The following is a 12,411-nucleotide window of genomic DNA, read 5'->3' as shown; positions in this document are numbered from 1 at the left end:
AAAATTATGGAATAATTATGTAAGTATTTCTCTAGTGTTGCCCATGTGGCTTCATTGTTGGTTTTGATATGGACAGTCTATTTTTTTGCCGAAATAATTGTAAAAATTTATTTTTATAGTTAAAAATAAAATGAAGAATTACTAGTTATACACTTATACTTAGGTACACGAGTACATCATCCATGATTGTTTATTTTTGTAGATAAAATTATTTTGGTATTGTTCAGTGACTTAAGTAATCATTTTGAATGCAACAATCATCATGTCTGCTAATGAGAGTTAGAGGGGAACTAGTTCTTCACAGGGTGGACGGGGACAACCACGACCACAGAGTAGACGGGAACAACCATAGCCACAAGGAGAGCCTGAGAGACCAGCAGCAAGAGGGAGGACTGACCTAGTATGACAATACTGTGTGGCTATTGATGGAGATGAGAATAAAACACAATGTAATTTTTGTGGAAAGAGAATCTACTCAGGTGGCATCAACAGGTTTAAGGGTCACATCACTGGGAGTTTGAAAGATGTGATCACATGCACAGAGGCCCATCCAAATGTAGTGAAGATTTTTAGAAAGAAGGGGGTTAAGCAACCCAAGATTTCTAGTGCATGGAAAGGTATGATCAAGAAGGTTAAAAAGACAGTATTAGTCACACTCCACCCGCTGGTATCGGTCCCACCCGATAACCCGTGGATACGATCCACAATTACAAGATCCACGACTTACCCATCGATGATAATATATACGTGATAAATCAAGAGTAAGAATAATTCAATAATTAAATAAAAAGAGAAATACATATGTTCACCATCCAAAAAGAAATCAATTAAATAAATGAATTAAGTAATCGTGTCCAAAAGGAATCTCAGCCCAAGTCTGAAATAATAGAAAACCCCCCAATACAAAATACACTTTTTGTCTATTTATGGATTATGGGTCAAAGACCCATTCTCTTCATGCTTGCTCCAAATAACTAAAAGCTTTAAAAGCGGAATTCAAATGGAGGGTATAATAGTAAAATTACATTGTTTATACAAGCCATGGTAGGAAGTTTTGGTGAATTTTGCTTGAAACTTGGCGAAATTTGCACTTCAAATAGTGCTGAAAAAGAAAAAAAAAACCACTAAAATAGATACTTGCAAAAATCGTTGATTTTTCGGCGAACCGGCAAAAATCGTTGAAACTTCACCAAACCTAAGATTCAATCGCCGAAAAATCACTAGAGTATGAGGAGTGACGAGTGGGAATCTTTGGAACTGCCTGAAGAGAGGAAGAAAGCTTCGATTCAAAGTTCGAAACTTCAAACCATGGTTGCTACTCTCCTTGCTACGACTTGCAAGAACAAATCACAACAAGAATAATGCTAAATCTTTCTAAAATGAGAATATAGAGAAGGAAGATAAGAAGATGTCGAAGAAATTACGATTCCAATGTTCAAAAAACCCAGCAGCGGATTTCTCATGTTGATGGTGACGTTGACATTTGGAAATGAGATTGATCTAGAAAATCTACTACTTGACATATCTTCATCCGATCTTGGTTTCAGCCTAATCTTGGTAACTTTGTGGGAATGAAGTTGAAAACCCCAAAGAAAAAGAGGGCTTCTATTGGGGCATGTATCAGCGAAAATGCCCTTGAAATGTCAGTGAAATTTGCCAGTTCACTAGGTTCGCCAAGGGGCGAACTGTCGAATTTCGCTAAACTCTTGTACCCTGATAAAAATCCTATCCTTTTCTCTTCCCTTTCATCATAAAATTGTTTAGATCTATGTTCATCCCTCTATGTTCGTGCCTATTGTTCTCTTGCTTGAATCTTCTTAAGATTTGCAAGGATTGTACAACCAAGAGAGGAGGATATATAATTTTTCATTGTTGATAAGACCATGCAAATTAATAGTGACATCATTTTGAAGTCCTAGAATTGCTTGTGTTCCGCGATTAGCACATACCAAGAGAAGTCCAAAGGGAAAAAAGAGGATTACAATTTTAGAATGCCAAATTACAAGGATAGATATGACACTAACGATGGTGGACTCAACTATCATAGTTACTCACCCCAATATAAGACTAACATTCGTGGTGTTGCGGATGATTATAGCTACTCTAAATCGTGGGTAGTTCCATCTAATGGATTTTCATTATTTCATGTTTTTAAATCCCGTCTTAATCTAACATCGTAGTCAATGTTGTCAAGTTATTTGCTTGAAAAACAAAAGGGTTGAGAAAATAATGCATCATTGATTGTAAACAAAGAGGGAGTTGAGAGTTCCAAGAGACAAACAGGAGAATGAAGTGAGAAGAAAGCTACAATCTCTCTTTCTTTCTTTCTTTCTTTCTTTCTTTCTTTCTTTCTTTCTTTCTTTTTCTTTTTTTTTTTTTTTTTTTTTTTTGTGGTAAATAGTACTTCATTCATTAAAGAAAGAAAAGTACAGACACACAGCTGCATGAAAACACAAGGTTCACATCGAACCAAGGAGCGGAAAGTGACCAAACTGTCATACATGCAATAGACAGGGTCATCCTGAGTAAGGGATGGGTCAAGCCCAATATACCCTTAGAAATAAAGCTGCAACAAATACAGCACCAAATAAGCACCAGCACCCACATAGGGGAACAAAATATACGCCTTAAAGGCGGACACATAACACGCCTCAAGGGCGGACACAGACACACAACACGCCTCGAGGGCGGACACAAAAGTCGTTTGGTTGTCGCAGTGGTAACATCAAAAGTGCGGAGGAGGGTTAGACCTGCCATTCGGCACTGCCGTAAAGGCGTTCAAGCTTGCCGCAGAAAAACTTGTATCCCGATTTGGAAGTTTCTCGGCGGTGTGCACCAATGATCGCTGCAACCAAAGAAATTATTTGTTATTTAAAATTGAAGAAAGGGAAAAAGAAGTGCTGCAACCAGGGAGAGAGAGCGGCCAGAAAAACAAACAGATCGAAGATCGGTGACGGAGAGGCGGAAGAGGAGAAGGAGATCGGAGTAGCGGAAGAGGAGAGGTAGGAGGCGGAGATCGAAGAGGCGGGAGGTGGAAGAGGAGGTCGGAGACGGTGAGGCGGAAAAGGATACGGATGAGTGAAACAGGGGCGGGAGGTGGAGAGGAGATCAGAGACCGAGAGGAGATCGGAGGAGTAAAAGAGAAGCAGGGAAGATCGGAGGAATGGTAGAGAAACAGGGGAGGCAAAGAGACTATGCAGATTCAGGCGAGCCTCTCCGCCTCAAGCTTTCCACGACCTGGAGACGTTGCAGAGTGGCGAGGGTTTTTTTCCTAACACCCGTTCCAGAGCGGCGAGGTTTTTTTTTTTAAACTCCCAATCTTCACATGGAGGAAAGCCACAATCTCAAACTATAGAATTATAACTATTCCAATCAACTTTGAAGGGCATTCATTGGTTCTTCATTTATAGGCATAACTGAATAGAGATACTATGTTTCGACAAAAATTTCATTTGATAATCAGTATGTGTAATTTAGTAAGTTCCTCATGTATGCTATATCTTAAAAGTATGTTACTTCCAATATCTTACTGTTAGTTTTCCATACAAAAAATTGCCAACTATTTGTTGTTTTGTTAGATATTTGGCATTACACACCAAGGTAATTGAATTTACATATTCTTGGTCGAATTAAAATGATATCTTTTGCGAAGAAGCTCGCATTTATAAACTAACTACAATCCTCACTAGAACCATTTTACCAATGAAGACTCTAAAAAATAAATATGAACAAATAAATAAACTCATTTAAATTAAGTAGAATTATCTTTACATAAATTCTTTCATATTCTCCTATAAACAAGAATTTCTATGATAAAATGAAAATAGATTAGATTGAAAGATTATTTGAACCGAATGATGCATTACCATTAAAAATCTATACTCAGACAATCTTTAAGTTCAAATATAAGCAAAAAGTCCACGTGCAATTGGCCTCTGTATTTACTAGGCAAATTAAACATAATTAGATTTGAATTCAATTCTAAAACCGGTTCGATTCTCAAATTGATTAGTAATTGATACTCTCTTTGACCAGGCCACAAGGCTGAACCGGACCGGTTGACAAGCATTTCCCCCACTGTGAACCGAACCCTCAAACTCAGTCGACATTTCTGCGGAAGAATCCCTGTGTCTCTCTCCTTTCCTCCTCTGCAAGTCAGAGCTTCTCTTGGTGTTCCATTCGGTGTCTCTGCTCTTCTAAGTTTAAAGCACTGATCGAGACGGAAAGAGAATCAAGGTAGGGAAGAAGAAGAAAAAATAATGGAAGATGTGATAACAGACATTCCTCCACCATCAAGGTTCTTCCAAGAAGACCTAAACAACTTTACTGCTCCATCACCCACTCTTCCTACTCCTTTCATCGTCTTCTCCAATCCGAAACCAAACCCTATCAGTCCCTTGCGTCCTTCTCTCCTCATCTTCGCAATCTCTACTCCATCAATCAATCTCCTCCACCACTATCTTTCTTCTAAATCCCCAATTGGGACTCTAATGCTTCCAGAGATCCCATTATCTGGCAACACCATCGAACCCTCACTGAAGGATAAGTCTTGCCACATTTATGCCCTAGATGATGAGAACTCAATTATTGTAGTTCTCGTACGGTTCCGCGTGGTTGCGGAGAGGTCCCATGCGGTGGCGAAGTTGCTGATCGGCGGAGAAGCGCAAATTTGTCCCGAGAGGGTCCTGATACTGGATTCTGTTCAGAGCCGGAACTTTCGTGGTAACCTGCCTCCGGATGAGCAACTTGCTTTTAAGCTCGAGACAACGTCTGCACTGATAGAGCAAGAGGAAGACTTGGGTGAGAAAATTAAGAATTTAGAGTTTTTCCAGTCGGGGAGTGTGATGGATGGCTTGGGTGCAGCTCTTTTGGGTCGATGCCAGATGAAGAACATTAAAGGCTACATGTGTGCTACATGGCCGGAATCCGGTGCTCTGGCGATATCTCTTGTGAAATCCCTGCTCAAAGATGTGCTGCCAAGCTTGGAACTTATTAGGGTTAGTGATATTGATGATGATGGTAGTCGTCTTGATTCTGAGTTGTATACTTGATACTGTTTAACGGCAGAATGAGGTACAAGCAATGTTTCGCTATTATTAAACACCAAGTATACTAACGGTGAATGCGTAGTTTCAATTCTACTTCTCTTGAACAATTTGATACTTAGAATTGATATCACGGAACGAGCAACTATTCTTTGATGGTAATTTGTGTTAACCTCGTTTGGTTTGCTTTGTTCTGTTCAAATGGTGAACCACCAAAATCTTTCTTTGATTTCAACGACTTTCCCAGTTATGTTTACCATACTGCATCACATGTGCCATTTCCATGAGATTGATCATAAAACCTGGGTTTGGTACCTTAATGTCCAGTTCAACCGTGGGTTAAGCAACTATGACTTGCTTGATGTGGTTTATCTTAGTTTTCTTTTGTATGTTCGAATGATGTTTCACCCATCAGCCTTTCTTATGTATGGTTGCATTCCACTGGAATATGATATGGAACGCTTATGACAGTTTCTGTTATTTGCGATGCTGAATCCTGGTCTGGTGATGATATACACCATCTGTCAGTAGATGCTCTGTTTTCTTAAAGTTGTACCTTAATTGCAGTTCAACTTAGAATAAAAGCTTCCCTCTTGATTTCCATCCTGATTTGTTATCATCTTACTGCAAAACTAAACTTTGAACCAGAGAAATCAACAGGAGATAAATTCAGTCATAATCAACCCCACAAGGGTGAACAAATTGAATAACTGAACATGTTATTGTTCCCCCCCCCCCCCTTTTCTTCCTGTTTATATACGAGAGAAGAAGCAGAAAAGGTTAAGAAGATAAAGGGGATATAGCAGAAAAGGTGGTAGGGATAATGGAGTATCTCAGCCTTGGGCCTCTCACTGCAACTGTTGCAGCTGTTGGAACAAGAGTCTCTCAGACCAAACACTTGCAACAAAGCAATAGAGATTCCAGTAATTGAGTCCTTGGCCTAAGCTTTACAAAACATAAAGTCTCAATAAAAAACTTAAGTAAATAGAGACTTCTAAGTAGAAGTTTACCAAAATAAAATAGAAACTGAATCACCCAAAGAACGAAAGGAAACCTAAATCAGGTAAAAAGCTAAAATTGAAATTTCCGGTATTAGCGGCTGTCATGCATCAAAATAGAAACACCTGCAAGCAAAATAGTAACAAAATGAGCCATTTTTCTGGGTCTTCCTCTTCATTTTTGGGTATACATCAGCTCTTCTCTACCTAAAAGAAACCGGTCCTAGTCTTATAGAATTTACAAATGAGTTTAGTGTGGTGCAAGTCTAGTTCCAGCCCAAAACAGCACTTGGATATTTGGAATGGAAACTTTTGGGTGGGAACTTTCTCTTCAAAAAATTTCAGGTGGGATTACAAACTCTATGTGGTTAACCTTGATCTAATCAGTCGTCTAAGTTGGATCATTCACAATCATTTCCTCAACCTTCCCTACTTCAAACGCGATGGTTTCTTCAACCTCCTTGTCAACTTTAGTGCCATGTCCTGCATTGTCAATGGCATGGTTGGAGAACTCGCTCTTGCCACCAATCTTGCTAGGCCAAAGAATCGAGATCTTGACCAAGATTTGGGAATTTTGATCGGCCAACTCGAGGTTTGTAAGGTCCAATTTGGGCTCAAACTTTGTAGTTAGCCTAGTTTAGGCCTTTTGAACACACTGATGACTTTAGATGTGTGAGAAAACAACCCTAAGTATGAGTTCTAAGTCGACCCTAAGCTTGAAATTGAAATGTTGTGGAATTAGGGACAACAATGTTATACAACATGAAATATAGAAGCTTTAAGACATATAAATGAAAAGCAAGTGTATCAAATAACCTAAATATCATTAAAATTCCATCCACGTGAGTATCACAATCTTGACTCTTGAGAATAGAATAATAAAATTATACAACCATTAGAAATTCTATAGAAGTCATAATTCATAAGTTCATAAGGCAAGCATGGACTGAGATAAAAATTTAATCAAGCCTAGCTCCACCATCAATATTAGCATCAGCTCCACCATGAAGTTCACTCGCTCCAAGCACCACAACCACATTGTATACCAGTGGCTACACGTTGGCCCTTCAACTCATTGAGGTGGTCTACCATATATTCCCTCACATGATTAGGGAAGTAGTGCACATTGGTATATCACAGTAGCCACCAGCCAAGTGTCACTTGAACAGATGTTTGCCTTCATTGAGGGCTCTGTCGTAGTAGTTGCATGTGATTCTCTAGTCTTATGGATCTGTGCGGACTTCGTGTTGCCACACAACATCATTGTCCTCCTTGGTTGAAGTTCTACTTGAAATGGGCTTGATTGATCTAACTTTACTAGATGTGCTACGAGTAGTTGCAAGTGAAAATCGGCTGAAATCCGCAAGAAATTGGGCAAAAATTGAGAATACCGGCGATATATGGCGAGATTGGGAGAGAGATTTGGCGAGATCTCAAGCAAGTTGTGGGAATCTCGTCTCCCCTTCTTAGAAAAACAAGATTTCGAGCAAGATCTTGCAGAGATTTCAAACTATGGCCAATGGCTTTTGCTTTGTTTGCATTAACATAAGCCTCTACAATCGAAAGATTTAAGGACTAACTTTTCTATGAAGATAGAATTTTCCATACTTTCAACAGTAACCTCATAGATGTCATAACAACTTATTGTTATCATCATGGTACAAGTTTCGACTGAAACGTCACAAATTTCAGTTGAAATCTCGGTTTTTTAGAAAACTAAGACGAAAAATTGGGGTCAATTGAAACCTGCAAGATTTCACAGGTCTGGACTAGTTTTGCCTAGGTTCGTGACTTTCATAGGGAGAACACCTACTTGGAAGCACTATTGGAGGAAAAGGAAGATGCTCTATGAAGGTGTTCTCAAGCCAATTGAGCAGACCCTTGAAGAGTTCAAGGATGTCATGCCCTTAGAACTACCCAAGAGGCTTCGGCCGGTGGACGAAGATGGGTCACACGATTGAGTTGGATCCCGGTGCCAACCCACGTGTAGTGCTACCTTATTGAATGTCCCCACTGAAGTTGGAGGAGTTAAGAAAACAACTTGCCAAGGCTCTTAACCCCCAACCCCCTTTTTCCTTATTTTTTGTGCTTTCAACTTATTTTCACCCAATGTCAGTTACTCCTTTGCCTTCCATCACACCATATGTTTCTCCTTTGTGGATTTTGGAAGATTTTGCCAAGGGATGTTCCAAACTTTCCATTTATTGATTTTTGCTTTGTTGATGCCTTAAATGGTGTTGTATGGCTATGAGATTTAGTCTAGCACCATGTATGATTATGTGTTATTCAATTTTACAGAGTTTGTATTTCTCGGAACCTCTAATGTGTTGGTATAACTTTTATTTGGTTTTTATAGCAAAATACCAGTTTTATTGTGTTCTTTATGCTTTAAATAGGTAGTAGTCAAAAAATTAGATGAAAAAAACCATCAAAAAAGGGGGCAAAACTTGTTGCCGAAACTTGCTGGGAAAAGTTTCAAGTTTCGACCAAAATTTCCATCGAAACCACAATATCTCGATTACTAGCCTGGTTGAAACTGGCCTTGAAACCGAGATTCTAATCCTTGGTTATCATCTAGGGTGTCTTCACATACCTCTCCTTCAAAAGCAGCGTTAACAACCTATTGATCTCCAATGGACATACCAACATTATATTTGGGGCAAGACACACCAACACCTCTAGAATGGAGTCAATGATTGTGATTATCAAGTGTGCTTCTAGTGTTGCTATTCCATCTTCAAAACTGTAATGATTTTGCACTGTAGTGTCTGTTGGAATTGTAGGTAGAGGAACCAAGTGTGGTTTTAATTTTTTGCTCAAAAGAGGCCATTCAGTCTACTAGTTGTTTCATGCATTCTTTAAGTGAAAGTGACGTTCGGGCCCTTCGGGGTCACCTTCATGAAGGAGAGCCTTTTGTGTGCATGTTCTGACAGGTACCTGTTTTGCAACTACTACTGCATCTCTTCCCAAGTCATAGGTTCAGGTCCTCTACTTAATAAGTTTCTCATCTTGGTTCTAGCACAATCAGTCAATGGGGACCTATGCTTCCGCTCACCTCTCAGGTTTTACCGGTCAAAATATTCCTTTGGAGAACCCAGCCAATAAAGGAAAAAGAATAGTTCCCTCTCACCAGAAAAGGAAGGAATTTGATGTCGTCTTCCTTGTATTAACACCATAATATAACTAAAGTAATCCACACCCAATAGCAACTACGACAATTAGCTGCTGGCCAAATTTAGAGGTTTAATGCCAAAATTTTGATAAAGTCAAATCAACAGCTACCCAACTCATATGGGCTTGATTTCTTACCACATTGAGATAGGGAGGATAAAAACCTAATAGTATCAGCTCGATTTTGTGGCTGAAGGTGAAGATTCAGGTCATCTAACTGGGAAGTAACTCAGATTTAGTACCTTAGGATGGTTATAAATGACAAGTACAGTTTCCTAAAATTGTGTTAGCAACATGATTTCTTACTCTTCATTTTTAACTTGGCCACAATATGCAAAAATAGGACACTTTGTGTGCAAGCAAGAGAGGTTTAGAGAATCAATATAGAAGGCTTATAGACTAATACAAAGTAGAAAATGATCATTTAATCATACATAGGCTCAAGTCCCTCATACTTGGGCTTGTAGAATTCACCCATTACAATACAAAACCCAAAGGTACTAAGCCTGTGACCCCATATAACCCATAAGGAGGATTAAAATTAAGTTTAAATAATCCATCCAATGCTAAAGTGTGGGTTTAGGATTACCTGGAACCAAACCCAAAATAATAGGTTTTTGGTCTTCTCTCTTTGATGGGGAACTCAGGCAGACTCTAACCAGCCAACAAATGAACCAGCTAGGGCCATTTTGAAACTGCCAGCTGGCCCAACTAAAAGCATGTTCATCACAGAGTCTAAATATTTGATGCAGTCAAGGGGGGAAAATGTGAAGGCAAAACCAGCAAGCTGATAAAGCAGACACCAGACACCTATGTGCCAAGAATGTGCCTGGATGCCAAGGCATTGCCCAGTTGACTCCTGGAAATCTGGAATGTTCCCTTGCCCACAATTTTTACCAGTCAATTTGGACTGCTGCGGTGGGAAAAACATGAAGAGAAGAGGAAAAAACACTCTGCATATTACTGTTCGTGTGAACAGTGTCACGGCCCAATATTTGATTTAGTGAGAACAATTCCTGGATCTGTGCGACCAAGATCAGATTGCTTGCCTCTAGTGGCTACTATGTCTACTAGTTCCTTATTTCTGCTCGTTGCATGTTGGCTAAGCTGTAAAGTCTCGTTTCGATTTTCATTAGGGTTCCTCCCCCCCCAGTTGCTATTTTTGTTTGGTTGCCATTTCTCAAGTTTCAAATTTCAATTTAGTTCCTATGTTAGAAAGTTCTGTTTCTTATAAAGCTTTTGCTGAGCTATAAGTAGGTCCTTTTATTGAATTAGTAGATTAAATGTTGTATCATGTTATAATGGATTTGATTTGACAGCAACACTTCCCTGATTATCTAGTCATGTGTTAGTGTCTCCTCACATTCATGGGACCTGAGATCTAACTGCGCTCCAAGGATATGTGCCACCTCATCATTGAGTAATTATGATGGCATCTTGTGTTTGCAACCTAATTTGACAGAGTTGTGCTCTTTTAAAAGTAGAAGACCTTATGCAGTCACACTAGGATATTTTTGTAATTTTCTCTTAATATATTTTGATTGGGTTGATAGTTCCAAAATAGGAGGCTAGGAGCATAATTGTCATGGCATCTAGACGAAGCAAAGAGTTGGGAGGGGGTCTCAATGCAAGGCAACAGCATTGACCAAGGTGCACACTAAAGTGACCGAGGCAGTCACAAGTTGTCAAGGTACTTGTATGTTAGGTTGTCACCTTAGTGATGCCTGGGTGGCATCTTGACAACATTGCATAGGAGATAGGGTTGTGGTGTTCAGTTTGAACTCCAGTCTTTGAGTTGGAATTGGTTAGTTGTTACATGTCTATTTGTATTTGACTTGCGACCAATTCATGGGATCGATTGTGGATATTGGAAAAAACTTGGAGCTTGAGGCCTTTAAAGGCTCTTGTCTGCACTTGTTCTCTTTTCCCTCATACCTTGAGAACCTGACTTTCTTTCTCCGGTATTCCCCCATCTCCGGTTGACATCCTTTTTCCTTGTCGCTATTCTGGAGTGTGTCCTTGCTTCAGCAGTTGATATTATCCTACCATATTGGGTTGTTGTTTCTTGTCCCATGCCCTTTCACCTTGATGTTTTGATCGAAGGAATGCTTCCGCATGGCTTCATTGTCTGATACATGGGTCCGTAGCAATGGGGGAATTCATGGTTTCTCTTAGTGAAGTTGGTTTCTATTTGTATTACGATACTTTTATTCTCTACTCATAATAGTAGTTGTGGGCCTTGAAGAGTTGTTGGGTAGAGTTTGATTGCAACTTTGTAGATCTTTGTCCCCTATGGGATTTGAGTTGAAGATAGGTTCTCTTACTGAGGCTTTTGTCCTTGGCTGGTGCTGCGATCCTATTTTCATGAGCTGGTGAATCATTACTTTTTATGCTGTCTGCAAATTATTACTATTGCCTCTACTTTACTCTCTTTAGGTTGAGTCATCACTCTCATTAGGGTTCTATGGACTTGAGTTAATCTGAAACTGTGGATGTCCAACTTAAACATTTTTACCATGCTTTGGTTTCTTCTTTGAGTTTTATTGTTCAACTAAAACAAATTCAAGGGCGAGGTTGGTTTCACATTTTCCTGTAACTGAAATTTATTAGTGAACTTCTTCAGTTCTGCCCTAACCAGTTTTACAAAAAATTGGATTGTTTTTGCTTCACAGCTAGCTGTTACAATTATTTATTTTCCGTTCTCAATAGGCCTTGGATTTGGACTGAAAGCTTGATTTGTGTTGCAGCCTTGTGGAACTTTCCATGTTTTGATTAATTATTGGTCGTTTGGTAGTTACTTTTGTCATTGACATGTCTTCAGTTGTTGCTCTCTTATTGGAAATCGGGATCATCTCCCCAAAGTGCTCCCCGATGGCTTTCCAATCACAAAAACACAGTGGGGCCCACAGGTGAAAATTTTATTTTTTTCAAAGTGTTTTTAGTCGGCATATGGATTCTTAACCTAGTAATTCAATAAGAGTCTGCGACCCTGACAGGGAGCACTTTTGTGCTCCCCGAGAATCCATCTGCCGACTAATTTGGTGTTATTACTTGGTGGTACTATGAATCTGCTGAGAGTATGAGATTAGCTAAGTGGTACATCATTGATATCCATGACAATGTCTTCATGAACATGTAAACATTAGGGAGTATTTCTTTGATCAAGTGATATTAAAAGAGAATTTTTTTCTCCTTCT

The 12,411-nt window shown here is 39.3% G+C and overlaps 1 protein-coding gene across 1 annotated transcript; it reads left to right on the top strand.

The window, feature by feature from the left end:
* Nucleotides 1-4,114: 4,114 nt before the first annotated feature.
* Nucleotides 4,115-11,995, top strand: LOC149011109 (trigger factor). The gene has a single exon (XM_089163466.1). It carries the CDS (start codon nt 4,260-4,262, stop codon nt 5,049-5,051), a length of 792 nt encoding a protein of 263 aa, XP_089019592.1. The 5' UTR covers nt 4,115-4,259; the 3' UTR covers nt 5,052-11,995.
* The last annotated feature ends 416 nt before the right edge of the window (nt 11,996-12,411 follow it).

Source organism: Hakea prostrata, chromosome 7, assembly GCF_041222555.1.
Source record: "Hakea prostrata isolate BN-2017 chromosome 7, UWA_Hpros_2, whole genome shotgun sequence".
Classification (NCBI taxonomy): domain Eukaryota; kingdom Viridiplantae; phylum Streptophyta; class Magnoliopsida; order Proteales; family Proteaceae; genus Hakea; species Hakea prostrata.
This window is presented reverse-complemented; position numbering and strand designations above follow the sequence as displayed.